At 37.1% G+C, this 12,419-nt stretch overlaps 1 protein-coding gene across 1 annotated transcript in view; it reads right to left on the reverse strand.

Moving 5' to 3' along the window:
• The window catches only part of SYNE1 (spectrin repeat containing nuclear envelope protein 1), a 391,665-nt gene that overhangs the window by 184,524 nt on the left and 194,722 nt on the right, over positions 1-12,419 (reverse strand). The window contains exons 79-85 of the mRNA XM_021716025.1: positions 10,489-10,641; positions 9,369-9,551; positions 8,390-8,527; positions 4,419-4,604; positions 4,114-4,236; positions 2,929-3,111; positions 1,749-1,892 (exon numbers count right to left, since the gene is read on the reverse strand). Of these exons, the coding sequence (XP_021571700.1) occupies positions 1,749-1,892; positions 2,929-3,111; positions 4,114-4,236; positions 4,419-4,604; positions 8,390-8,527; positions 9,369-9,551; positions 10,489-10,641 (1,110 nt within the window). The remainder of the gene's footprint in view (positions 1-1,748; positions 1,893-2,928; positions 3,112-4,113; positions 4,237-4,418; positions 4,605-8,389; positions 8,528-9,368; positions 9,552-10,488; positions 10,642-12,419) is intronic.

Genomic DNA, 12,419 nt, shown 5'->3' on the forward strand with positions numbered 1-12,419 from the left:
GCTGTGATGAGCTGTGATTGTGCGACTGTACTCCAGTCTGGGGGACAGAGTAAGACTCCAACTCAAAAAAAAAGCTTCAAAATAAATATATAATATGTAGTCTAATTTGTGTTATGTAAACAATGATAATAAAAATTTATACAACATATTTTCATTTAACCAAAGCCTAAGAGGAATTGTTAACATAGAGGATGACTATAGTTATAGAAGTAAATATAAGTGGGATGTTAAATTGTTTTGTAAATCATATATAAATGTTAGTGATTGGTATATTTTATGCATCAAAAAATTACAGAATTAATTGCATTTGGAGAAGAGGTTGATGAGAGTTTTCCATCCTTAAAAGGCAACACTTAAATCTTTTGAAAACCGCATTACAATATTTGGTTTGGAAAAATAGTTTGTTGTTCTCATGACAAAGTTAAAATAAGGCAAATGAAAGGATAAATGAAATGTCTATCCTTGGCACAGAGAAATAAGACACCCCCCCCAGTCGATTATCTTGACCTATGAGGGGAACTCCAAAAAAAAAAAAAAAATGGAATTTATGTATTAAAATTTGAGTATTTATTCTTACATATTCAAACTTTAGTCACCTTAAAAGTAATCTCTGTTTGATGTAATACATCGATTGAGATGCTTTTTCTACTGCTCAATACAGTTTTTGAACTCATCAATTTTGATGTCTTGTAGTACTTCTGCTGTTTTTTGTTTCATCTCTTCCACATTGGCAAAACGTTTCCCTTTGAGAACTTTTTTCCATCCAGGGAATAAAGTCACTTGGGGCAAGATCTGGTGAATAAGAAGGGTGGGGCATGGGGCTCATGCCATTTTTTTAATCAAAAACTGCAGAAAACTCAGCATTGTGTGGGCAGTTGTTCTCGTAAATCACCCATTATTAAATGGGCAAACATGCTGAAAGACTGTCCAAAAAAAAAAATTCACTGAAGCCAAATGCAGCATCTCACAACAATGCTGGCACACTGATGCCAATGGATTCCTAGAACACTCACCTCTAGAAGGAGCCTGTACTACAAGGGGCCTGCCCTTCATAAGATAATTCCGGATTTGGTGAGTGTTCCTTCATATATGGACTTGACTGGTCAGAAAAGGAAATTTACTGCTAAGTGTCAATGTCCTCAATCACTGTAGGACTATGATCTCTGAGACCAGGTCTGCACAACGGACTGTCCAAGTCCTAAGGTCAAATGATGCCAAAGGAACACGGAAGGAGACACATTTGAAAACGAGGGATCCAATCCAATCTGAAAATTAGCAAAGTCAACAACATAGCTCATCCTCTGATTTTGGTGAAAGGAACTGAAATGACTAATCTTTGAAAGAACAAAAATTTTTTTTTTAATGAAATACTCTTTTTAAAAGAGGGTGTTCAATGCAGCAAAGCTTTGAGCACTGTTGTGAACTGTAGGTTTTAAAAACAGGAAGTTGATTGTGTTTTAGCATATTAACTGTGAGACTTCTGCATATTAACTGTGAGACTTCTGGGTGCAGGAGACAATCAGTGGGTCCCAGTGTAGATATAAACAATGTGTTCATGATACATTTTACTGGATCAGCAAACCTTGCGCCCAGAACACAAAATCAGTCAAAGAGTCTGCCCAAGAACTGAACACATTACTTGCAGGACAGGGGAACCTTTCTTTCTTTTTCATTCACTGGACAGCAACCACATATTTTAATCAAGGCAGTCTCCTACCCTCTGTATTCTGCCGACACTCAGGTCTCACCTCATGTCGAGAGATCTGCGCTTGCAGCTCCTGGATATTACTGGTGGCCACGGGCTTATCCTCAATCTCTCTGTGAGCCCCTTCTATCAGCTGCTGAAGATGCTTCATTTCTTGCTCATATTGTTCATACTGCACCACAGCCTCCTTGAAAAACAAAAACCATGATTTTTCCTTTATCAGTAGCTAGGTGATTCTGTACTGCTGTCTGCTGAACTATAGTGTTAACTCCTATTTATCTGTGTATTTGGGGAATAAAGAAATGATGGGTAAAATCCTTAGGTGGGTCAAATTCTTAACTTTAAACATTTCAGAGCTTTCTGAAAATCAAAACAGCAAAATTATTGACGAAGTCAAAATAGTTAAATGATTAGCATTTTCTCTCTTTTTACTCATATTGTTTTGAAAATGGAACAGAGTGGTCAGAGGTGGGAAACAAGTATGGAAAATAGAATTATTTCATTTTTTTCCTCTAAGAAATACTGAGTACTTAAATAGCATACTCAGCTAAGTGTTGCTGTAGGGGATAAAAGATATGAATTACGTTTGCCTTCTAGCCTCAGGAATTTACTGTCCAAAAAATGACAAGGTTATGCAAGGAGCAAGGATAGTTGGCCAAATGGACTGCTAGTGATTTTTAATGACTATTTATACAATTTTTGGATAAAGCAGTAAATATTTGTTTAAAGGCTATATAAAATAAATAGTGCCATTTCCCATGGAAAATAATTTTCTTTACTAGATGAAGAGACTAAGTGACACCTGAATGCACTTTTTAGAGCTCAAAAAAATTCATTTGATGTCTCAATAAGCAGAAATATGAAAATAACTTCTATAATTTAGTATAATAGTAAATTCACATTATTAGATTCTCAATGATTCTCACATAAATAATAAGAGAAAAAACACAAAATTGCATATAAAATTAACCTTCTCAAGTAGTTCTTTCTAAAGAATATCATTACAAGATAGTTTTCACCACATATTTTCCATACAGCTTTCCCCAGGCTGTTGTGGATGATCCAAATGATAGCACTTTAATCTCGTCATTTGATCAAGCCACAACAGCCTGTCAAATTTAACACTCTGGATATGTTTTGATGGCCGAGCCCACACGGAGCTAAGAAAAGCAGCCAATGACTCATGGGCGATGGCTGGGCTGCGTGGGCATCGCTGCACCTGCCTGCATGATGTTGCACTGCTGGATGGCCGTGTGCTGCAGCCGGCTGGCCTCCTCCTGCAGGTGCAGAGCAGCGTGGCAAAGTGGTAAGCTGGCCACCACATCCTCGGGGATCCGGAGTGCACTCTGGCAGAGCTGCACAGCTTGCACCTTCGGCTTCAGGGACTCCATCTCAGATAGCAAATGCTGAAAGTGCAATTTCATAGTTCAGAAATGTCATATGGGAATCATCTACTTCATAAGTAAAAGAGATTTACTAAATGATAATTATGTTACAAATTTTAATCATTTGTGAGGAATATTTTTAAAATAATGCTGAGTTTGTTTGATTTTTTAGTTTTTTTTGGAATCAGTGTCACACTCTGTTGCCCAGGCTGGAGCGCAGTGGCACAATCATGGCTCACTGTAGCCTCGACTTCCTGGGCTCAGGCAACCTTCTGCCTCAGCCTCCTGAGTAGCTGGAATTATAGGCACGTTCCACCACACCCGGCTAATTTTTTGTAGAGACAAGGTCTTGCTATGTTGCCCAGACTGGTCTCAAGTTCTCTGGCTCAGGCAATCCTCCTGCCTCGGTCTCCCAAAGTGCTGGGATTACAGATATGAGCCATCGCACCTGGCCACAATCCTCTTCTTTTTTTAAATGTATATATTTCTTTATTTTTAAAATTTTTTATTTTAAAGATGTGGTGTATAATTCAGGGTTAGGTACATAAGTTGTCATCGTACAGGTAAAATTTGGGCCTCCCTTTGGTCCCCATTTCGTCTGGTTTGAGATCACGTACCCTTATTGATGTTATATGTCCCTCCCCCTCCCCTGGCAGTGTCCCACTACTGCCAATCCCTTTCTTACAGTATTATGATAAATGTTTAGGGTCTGCTTATGAATGTGGTACTCAGATCTTTGTTTCCGTGACAGATCACTGAGTCCCTCCTTCTGGAAATATACCCAGAAGAACTAAAAGCATTCTATAAGAAAGATATCTGCACACACATGTTTATTGCAGCACTATCCACAATAGCAAAAACATGGAAACAACTGTACTGCTCATCATAAGTGGACTGGATAAAGAAAATGTGGTATATATACACGATGGAATATTACATAGTCATAAAGAAAATCAAAATTATAGACAAGCTTCTTTTTAAAATATAGGTGCCCACCTGTTCACCTAAAGTAGTTTTGCTTACCTGTCGGTGAGAAAGCTGCTCCTTGAGACTGAGACGTCCAACTTCTGGAGAAGTCAGAGTAGTCTGGGCTTGCTCCAAAGCAGCTTGCAAGTTTTTTAGCTCTGCTTCAAATTTTTTCATATCCTAGGGAGTAAAAGCCACTTGAAGATCAATATATTGTACTTGAAGTCCAAAGTCATAGATGAAAGAATAACATCACAGTCAAGAAACCTCATCACAGGGAGTGTTTCCATAGTGTTTCCACAGTGGCATCACTATTTTCTTTTTAAAATAGAGTTTATTTTTCTGTTTTGTTTTGTTCTTACCTTAGCTGCATCTTGGAGGTTCTGCATACGAATTTTGATCATCTGTCGCAACTCCTCAGTTTCCCTTCCCAGTTCTGCCACTTGCTGAGACATTTTTTCTGTGCAGTACACGCTGGTGAGGTACTGTAATTTCTCAGTCATGGCTTCCAAATCAATGTGAATTTCTTCAGATTCTTCAAGCAGCGTCTAGAGTGGATTGACAACACTCATGACATTGACAGATAGGAAGAGGGGTACAGGTATTCAATATGATGTGGCATAACGAGCACTGTGTGAGTTCTGTGTGTACGTTATTGTGTTTAACCTCATACTCCTATGACCATTCCCCACTTGGGAGCCACCTACTATTATTCCAATTTCACAGAAAAAGAAATCAAAGTTCAGGAAGGTAAATAATAAGCAGAGGTCATGTGTTATTAACTGTGTGTGGAACCATGAGCTCTGTCAACCCCAAGCTGCCTCCTAGGAAGCATCAGGACACGAGTATTCCAGAGTGGCCAAGGTCTAACACACTGGATGTCTTGGCCACATCTCTGGGCCTACTTTTTCTTATATGTAAACTAAAGAAAGACTTTTCAGCTTTCATATTCTGTATCTAAAGTCTAAGTGCATATTGATCTAAGAAATGAAAATAAGACAAGGGTATTACAAACAAACACAACACCTTGGGTCACTTGCTTTAAGTGAGGCAAAGGGGGAGAAGCTACTTGCAATATTAAAAGGAGAAAAAACACAAACCTCCTAATTCAGAATGGCATTGGGTCTATCAATAACATAAATGAGTAAATAACCTAACCATGTTGTATACATTACATGAAAAGTAGAGTGAAAGAGAAACCAGTGTTAAGGGTTGACACAGGAGAGATGTGCTTTGACTTGCTGGAAGGTTGGGTGAGGTCCCTCTGGAAGAGTCACGTCTAAGCTCAGTAGGAAGGATGTTTGCAATTTGACAGATGGTGAGGAAGAAGAAAGACGTTTCATAAAGAGGGAACAGTATGTCCAAAAGCAGAGATGAATGAGCACAGAATATGCAGTTAGTGAGGTATATGATGTATAAAGAGGGAACTGGGATATTACTCTTAAAAGAACTAGAGATAGGGTATTCTTCCCAGTACTTAGAATATTAATGTACACTTTTAAAAAATCAATTGTAGAAATGTGGTTTTGTTAAGTTGGCCAAGCTGGTCTTGAACTTCTGATCTTAAACTATCCTCTGTCTCAGTCTCCCAAAGTGCTAGGATTACAGTCATGAACAACTCACCTGGCCTGAGAATAAGCAGTAGATTCTATATTTTTAAAATGCAGTACTTTATTTTTTCACAATGGATGTAATATATATGTAAGTATTATAAAATATATAGCTTGGAAAATATAGAAAATATAAAGAAGAAAACAAAATGTCTCCTCATGCCATAACCCAAATATAACAGCTGATACATTTGGGCATATTTTTAGGTAAGTGAGAGCATATTGTGACCGCAGTTTTCCATCCTTCTTTTTCACCTGACATTAGAACACAACAGATTTTCTCACCTTATATTCTTTTTGAATAAGCTCAGGCAGCTTTAATTCCTAAAGCAGGCACATGAAAACTTTCCAAAACAGTGTCTACAGAGTGTGTTCTCCTCTGAGTTTTCGTGCCAGATAACCCCCAGTACCTGAAGTCAGTCTTTCTCTGTGCCTGTGATTCAATCAACCTGCCCAACTGCCCAAGTTATAAAAACCTGGGAATTATCCTTCACTCCTCCCTTTCACCCACATCCTACAGTCTCCAAATCAGGTCATTCTAGCTCTTTAGTGTCTCTTAATTTTGTCTTTTCCTTTCAATCTTCAAAGAGAGGCTTCGTCATTTTCTACTGGAAAATTGAAATCACCTCTTATATTGTCTTATCTTCATCAGTCTGTTCCCCATGGGTTGCTAAATTAGCTTTCTTTACACGTCCGAACTTGTCACTTGCAGGCAGAGTATTTGTTACAAAGGCTTCAGCGTGACTTTAGGATAAAGTCCAAATTCTCAACCTCCCTTCATTATCTGTCTTTTCCTTATCTCTCTATTCTTATCTCTTAGCTCTTTTTTGCTCTTTTTCTGTCTTTCTTTCTTTTCTTTTCTTTTTTTTTTTTTTTGAGTTGGAGTCTCACTCCATCACCCAAACACCAAAAAAATCACAGAGGCACCAAAAAGAGTACCCCCCACTGTTGCTGCTAGGATTTGAATATGTGTTTTTATCTAAGCCACATTCCACAAGTAGTCTGTGGTATTTTGCAGGACTTAGCCCAGTAGCACCTTTTCCCTAAGTAACCTTCCTTCACCTTCCTTAAACCCCAAGGAGTTAGAGTTGTGCAACCTCAGGTGGGTGAACTCTGGACCTTCTGTCTCCTCACTTATCATATTGTATTGTAATTGCCTCCCTTCTATCTGTCCCTTTCTCTAAATGATCAACTCCCTAAGGTAGGGGCAGGTAATATTCTTCATATTCCAAATGCCTGCCAAAATTCTTAGTTTGCAAAAGTATTTTATACATGTTCATTGAATAAATAAATGAATGAATGAATGCAGGAACTATTTTTAAAAGTCTTCATGAACACTTTAGGGACTAGAGTATATTCTATTACATGCAAATATTGACTCAGAAAAATTATCTAATATTTAAGTTTTCTTTAAACTTTCACAACAGTTATTAATACTGCATAAAATATTTTCTACATTTTGGGTTATAGGCTTAATAATGAATCCCAAAAGGATAATCAACAGGTCAGAGTTGCAACATTTTTTGGCAATCACTATACATTTTGCCAATTGATTTTCAAGAAGATTTTACAAGGTTACCAACAGTTGTTTGAGAGCCCTCACTTCCTTAAACTTGAACTTGAAAAAAAAACAGCATTAACTTGGCAGTTAAATTTTTTTTTTCTCTTTCTCTCTCTATCTCAAATTTGCATTTAGAGATTTCTAAGGAGGTTGAAAATTCTTTTCGTTGTTTACAAGTCAATTGTAATTTAAGTTTTGTCCATTCATATCCAAGCATATCTTAAAGCAAAATATTTGAGTTGTTTAAGAAAGACATCTTGGGAGTAGTGTGCAAGATGGATCAGAGAAGGAAGACTGTGGATATAGGGGGAAAAAGTAGAAGCTATTAAAGCATTCCAAAAAGAAGAAAATGTGGCTTTGCTCTAGAATACCGTCAACCGGAATGAAAAAGTAGATTAATTTAAAAATCACAAATATACAAAAATCATATAAGAACAGAAAATCTAGAATACGTGTGGCTATCCATGTAACTTTATATAAAAGTAATTCATATTTTATGACAAGATAACTAGTTCTATTAAATATCTGAATCTAATTCAAGCCTTACTTAAAAAAGGATGACATAATTTCCTGGATGATGTGACTGAGAGAAAAAGAGCATTTTTGTCATGGAACTTCAGAGGAAATGAAGTAATGCAGTCAGCATGTGATGGGGACTCATTGCTTGCTCCTGGCTGACTCCAGTCCCCTGCCCTGTGGCAGGCCAGATGACAGGCCTGGCAGAGGGCTGCGAGAAGGAGGCGTGAGAGACCCTATGAGCACCTGTGTGTGCCAGGTAGATGTTGGCACAGACATTAAACCATCAGATCCTCACGATAAGTCTGAAATAAAAATATTATTTATATCTTCACGTAAAAGAGGAGAAGACAGAATCCAGAAAGGCAACATATTCTGTTCCAGATCACACAGCCCTGAATGGCAGAGCTTGGCTTTCCCATCACTCTGAGTGTAGAGCCTAAATCTATCCATACTTCATTATTCAGTCTCATGAAATTCCATGGGTGCCACTTTCTGACAAATTACTGAACAACATATGCGGGCTACTTGGGCATTCTTTTTAGCTGGTACCTATTATAGTGTTACACCATGGCACTCTACATGTTGTATCAGTCTAACAGATTAAATCAAATTGCATTTTGTTACTCTTTATTCCTAAAGTTACCTGGTGCAAAATATACTGTTCCCGAAGTTGGCTTGCAGAATTCCATGCAATATTTCCGTGTACCAAGACTTTGGCTTTCTCAATCCACTTCAAAATTAATTCAAGCATTTCATTGTATTCTTCTAAATGTGATGCTGCCTGAAAAACCATGAACATTCAGATAATGAATGTAAATTCCTTCTCGAGATAGAAATCAGTCTTCAATCTGTCTCTTTGGAGACAACAGTCCTAGGGGTTGATTGTTATAATTAACTGTGATATGTAAAGGCATATAAATAATTTAAAAAATCATTTCCCCGTTAAAAATTGTCAAAAGTTTCTCAGTGACTTTAGGATAAAATCATCCTTTCCCTGATCAGCCTCCCAAAATACAGGGATTACAGGTGTGAGCCCCGGTGCCCGGCTCAAGTTCTTAATATGCTCAAATAATCCCTGTTTTTCTCATCTCTTATTCCTCTATCTCCCAGTTTTTAATATTATAATTCATTCGTTTCAATATTATAATTAAAGCCACTGGTTTTAACTTGCTCCTGATTATAGAAATAATACTTAATCAATTTACAAAAGTCCAGTCTATATGCAACAATTATGATGAATATATGAACAGAACCTCTTAAGTAAATGCATGCTAATATACATGTAGCTTACCTGAAGACATTTGGATTTGTCCTAAAAATGATTTCATAAAACATGCTAATGGATGAATATTCATTTTACAAAATACTTCTCCAGTTTTCAAAATATTCACCCCAAAGTCATTTTATATGACTACTTTTGTCAGTGAATTTATAGCATGGTTGGATATAAATAAATGCAAGTTTACATGTAAGTCTTAGGAATACAGGTATGGCATGAAATAAACTGCATCTTAACTACTCACAACATTGTCAACTTCGTCACTTTCTTTATTTTCAAAAGAGAGGCAGAACACTGAAGTGTCTGCTTTAGAGAATTTCGAGTACTGGTCCGGAACACATACCTGGCTGAGCTTGGAGAGCCGATTCTCAGCCTGTCTAATGGTCTGCTGGTGAAGCTCCATCAGTTTTCCTATCTTCTTGGTCAGTGGCTTACCCAGTTGGCCATTGTGTTCTGAAAATTTTTGTACTGCTGCATCTAATTCCATTAACTTTGAATTACAGCTGTCTAATTCCTCTCCCAGCAGCTAGATGGTCATCAAAATGAGAGAACATGAGACTACAGAAAATACATTTCTCCAGTTTTTCCAAAATCAGGCTGACTTTTGTCAAAGTCACATCTTAGAAAGTACAGTTCTACCACGATCAGGTCATTTTTGTTTCTTCAGTTGGAAAGGCAGAGCAAGCAGGATGTGTTGTAATACTAGTGTTTATTTCCTATGAGGCTGAGTGAGAGGGCTAAAATTTTCCTTCTGCCCCACCCAAAAAGGATTAGTCCCCTGATTCATCAACAGAGTGAGAGCACAGATTTAACTACCAAGAACATAATTCACTTTGGAATTTACACACTTATATTTCTAAATTATCAGTTAGTACTTTGAGACTTTTCTCTTACACACATGCATGTATACTTAATACAGTTCAACTATGACAAATTATGTGAGTCTGTGACACTACGCTTACAAAATTTCTTTACTGCTTGCTTTTTACTCTTTGATATATATGTGTGTGTGTGCATATATATGTATTTTTAATTTTATTTATTTATTTATCTATTATTTAATGAGCCTGGCCTCATTCTGCCATCCAGGCTGGAGTGCAGGGGCACAATCATGGTTCACCACAACCTCAACCTCAGGCAATCCTCCTGCCTCAGCCTTTTGAGTAGCTGGGACTACAGGCACACACCACCATGCCCAGCTAATTTTTGGCTTTTTAGTAAAGACAAAGCTTCACTATGTTGTTAGACTGGTTTGGAACTCCAGGGCTCAAGCAGTCCTTCTTCCTCAGCTTCCCAAAGTGCTGGGATTATAGGCATGAGCCACTGCACCTGGCTCTTACTATTTGGTTTTAATGAAGGCTGCTAATAAAGACTTTTTCTTATATCCCCCAATAAAACTGACTCCAAAACAATATCTAGTTTGTTCAATAGCACCCTTTATATTTCCACTCCTCCTTCCTTACCTTTTGATCCGTTTTAGCTTGAACTAAATTATCTGTCTTTGCTTTCAACTTAGTTAGAATAGTCGTGAGGTCTTTGGCTATCTTCTGAATTTGCCGGGTGAATTCTTGGCTCATGGCCTTGTTCTGCTCAACTTCTTTTATTTTGTCTTGGATCTAAAACACCAATGAGAACAGCAAAACCAACCATGGTTAAAATTGGACAATAGATATGAAAATCTCAAATGATATTAATGAGACACATTGTTGGTAGTTAACACTGTTTTGACACTGATGCGCTTGGTCATACCACCCACTGTGGTTAGTTACGAGCTCTCCTGGCTTCTGCTGCCTGGCTTCTCACCGTCTTTATCCCTTCACTGCACACTTTCTGCTGCTGTTCCAGCAAAGGAACAAGCAATACAAGTACAGCGATTCACTTATTAAATATTTACAAAATACTCACTATAGATAGCTGAGTGTGAGTTCTATCTTCTGCATTTAGAACTTGGTGCCCTTGAGTAAACAAACTACTGTAAGTCTTTTATTCACCAAATGGAAAACCCTCCCAGACTGTTGGAGGTACATGGCTTTGCTTCCAAGCACCTTTTTATAAGGGGCTATTAATGCTCTTTTAATTCTTTCCTTATTTTTCCAATTATATCCCCCTGTAGTATGCCAGCAAAGTAAGTGAATCCAATGGAAAGGAAGATGAAAAAAGATGAGTTAACATTTATAAGTTTCTAATTACTTTGGTTTGATTTGATTGCAAACGTTCATACTGTTGCTTAGAATAAAATGTTGAAGGAAACATGGCAAAGAGGAGAAATGTTTCTTGACATAAATGAAAGATCTTGAAAAAAATCTCTTTAGAAGGAAGAAAACACATTATTAAACAAGTTCTTTTTGACCTTCATTATCTTGGAGCGCCAAAGTAAATCGAATGCATACGAATAGCTCTATTATAAGGGAATGTAGTCCTTACAGAAAACTTAAATTCAATTTTTTTGTTTTTTAAAGATCTGAACTTGCTTTACACCTTCCCAATACACCTTCTTTTCTTTTTTAGATTAGAAAATATAGTTTATTTAGAAATTAAAGAAAGAGAGAAAGAGGAGATTCACCTCCCCAAGCTAGGGGAGGGGGCCAAAACTTAAGAAAACATGGCCTGGTCATTGCTCAAAGAACACATGGCCACACCATAGCTAGGCAAAGCAATGGCCCCAATACACCTTCTAATGCCTAAGAAGAAAAGCCTAATAGGTCAATTAAATACTTAATATAGAAAATAGCATATATTAGTTAAGGTCAAAATCATGATGTAGTAGAATTGGATTTTGATAAAATTTTTAAAACACTATGTGTCCTTTCTTCATTGGAGATTCCAAACAGTACAGCACATTTGTATAAATTTTATGGTTTGTACAATGAATTATGACTTTCCATTTCATCTACCAATTTAGAATTGTATCTTTTATTTGTCTCATAAAAAGGTTTTAGTTAAACTTCATGACTTTAGCATTAAGCCACCAAGAGAGTCCTAAAAATCTATTATATTTTTATACAAATGATACTTGAGGCTATTTTTACTACATAAAATTGTGTCCTCTTATGAGACCAAAAATAGCAATCTCCCTCTGGTCTTAGCACCAAAAGGACTATGAATTTCTTCTAAAAATTTTTGTTTTAAAATGTATAGATATAGAAACATGCTTCCTTTTATTCCTTTCCTTGGTTTTTTACATGCTAGGGTTAAACTAATGGCTTTTTTCCTAGCAACATAAAGGGACCCATCCACATGCATTTTGGATGATAACTTTATCCCCTGGCTTGTCCTTATTTTTCTTACTTTGTTTTTTCCTTTCCTTATCTATCTTTGCCTGTTTAAAAGATAACTTGCTGACTTGCTAAACCAAAATAACAGCTAGAAGACTGCCTGGTAGACTCTGGGCACT

Source organism: Carlito syrichta, unplaced genomic scaffold, assembly GCF_000164805.1.
Source record: "Carlito syrichta isolate Samal-C Ts95f unplaced genomic scaffold, Tarsius_syrichta-2.0.1 Scaffold308114, whole genome shotgun sequence".
NCBI classification, from domain to species: domain Eukaryota; kingdom Metazoa; phylum Chordata; class Mammalia; order Primates; family Tarsiidae; genus Carlito; species Carlito syrichta.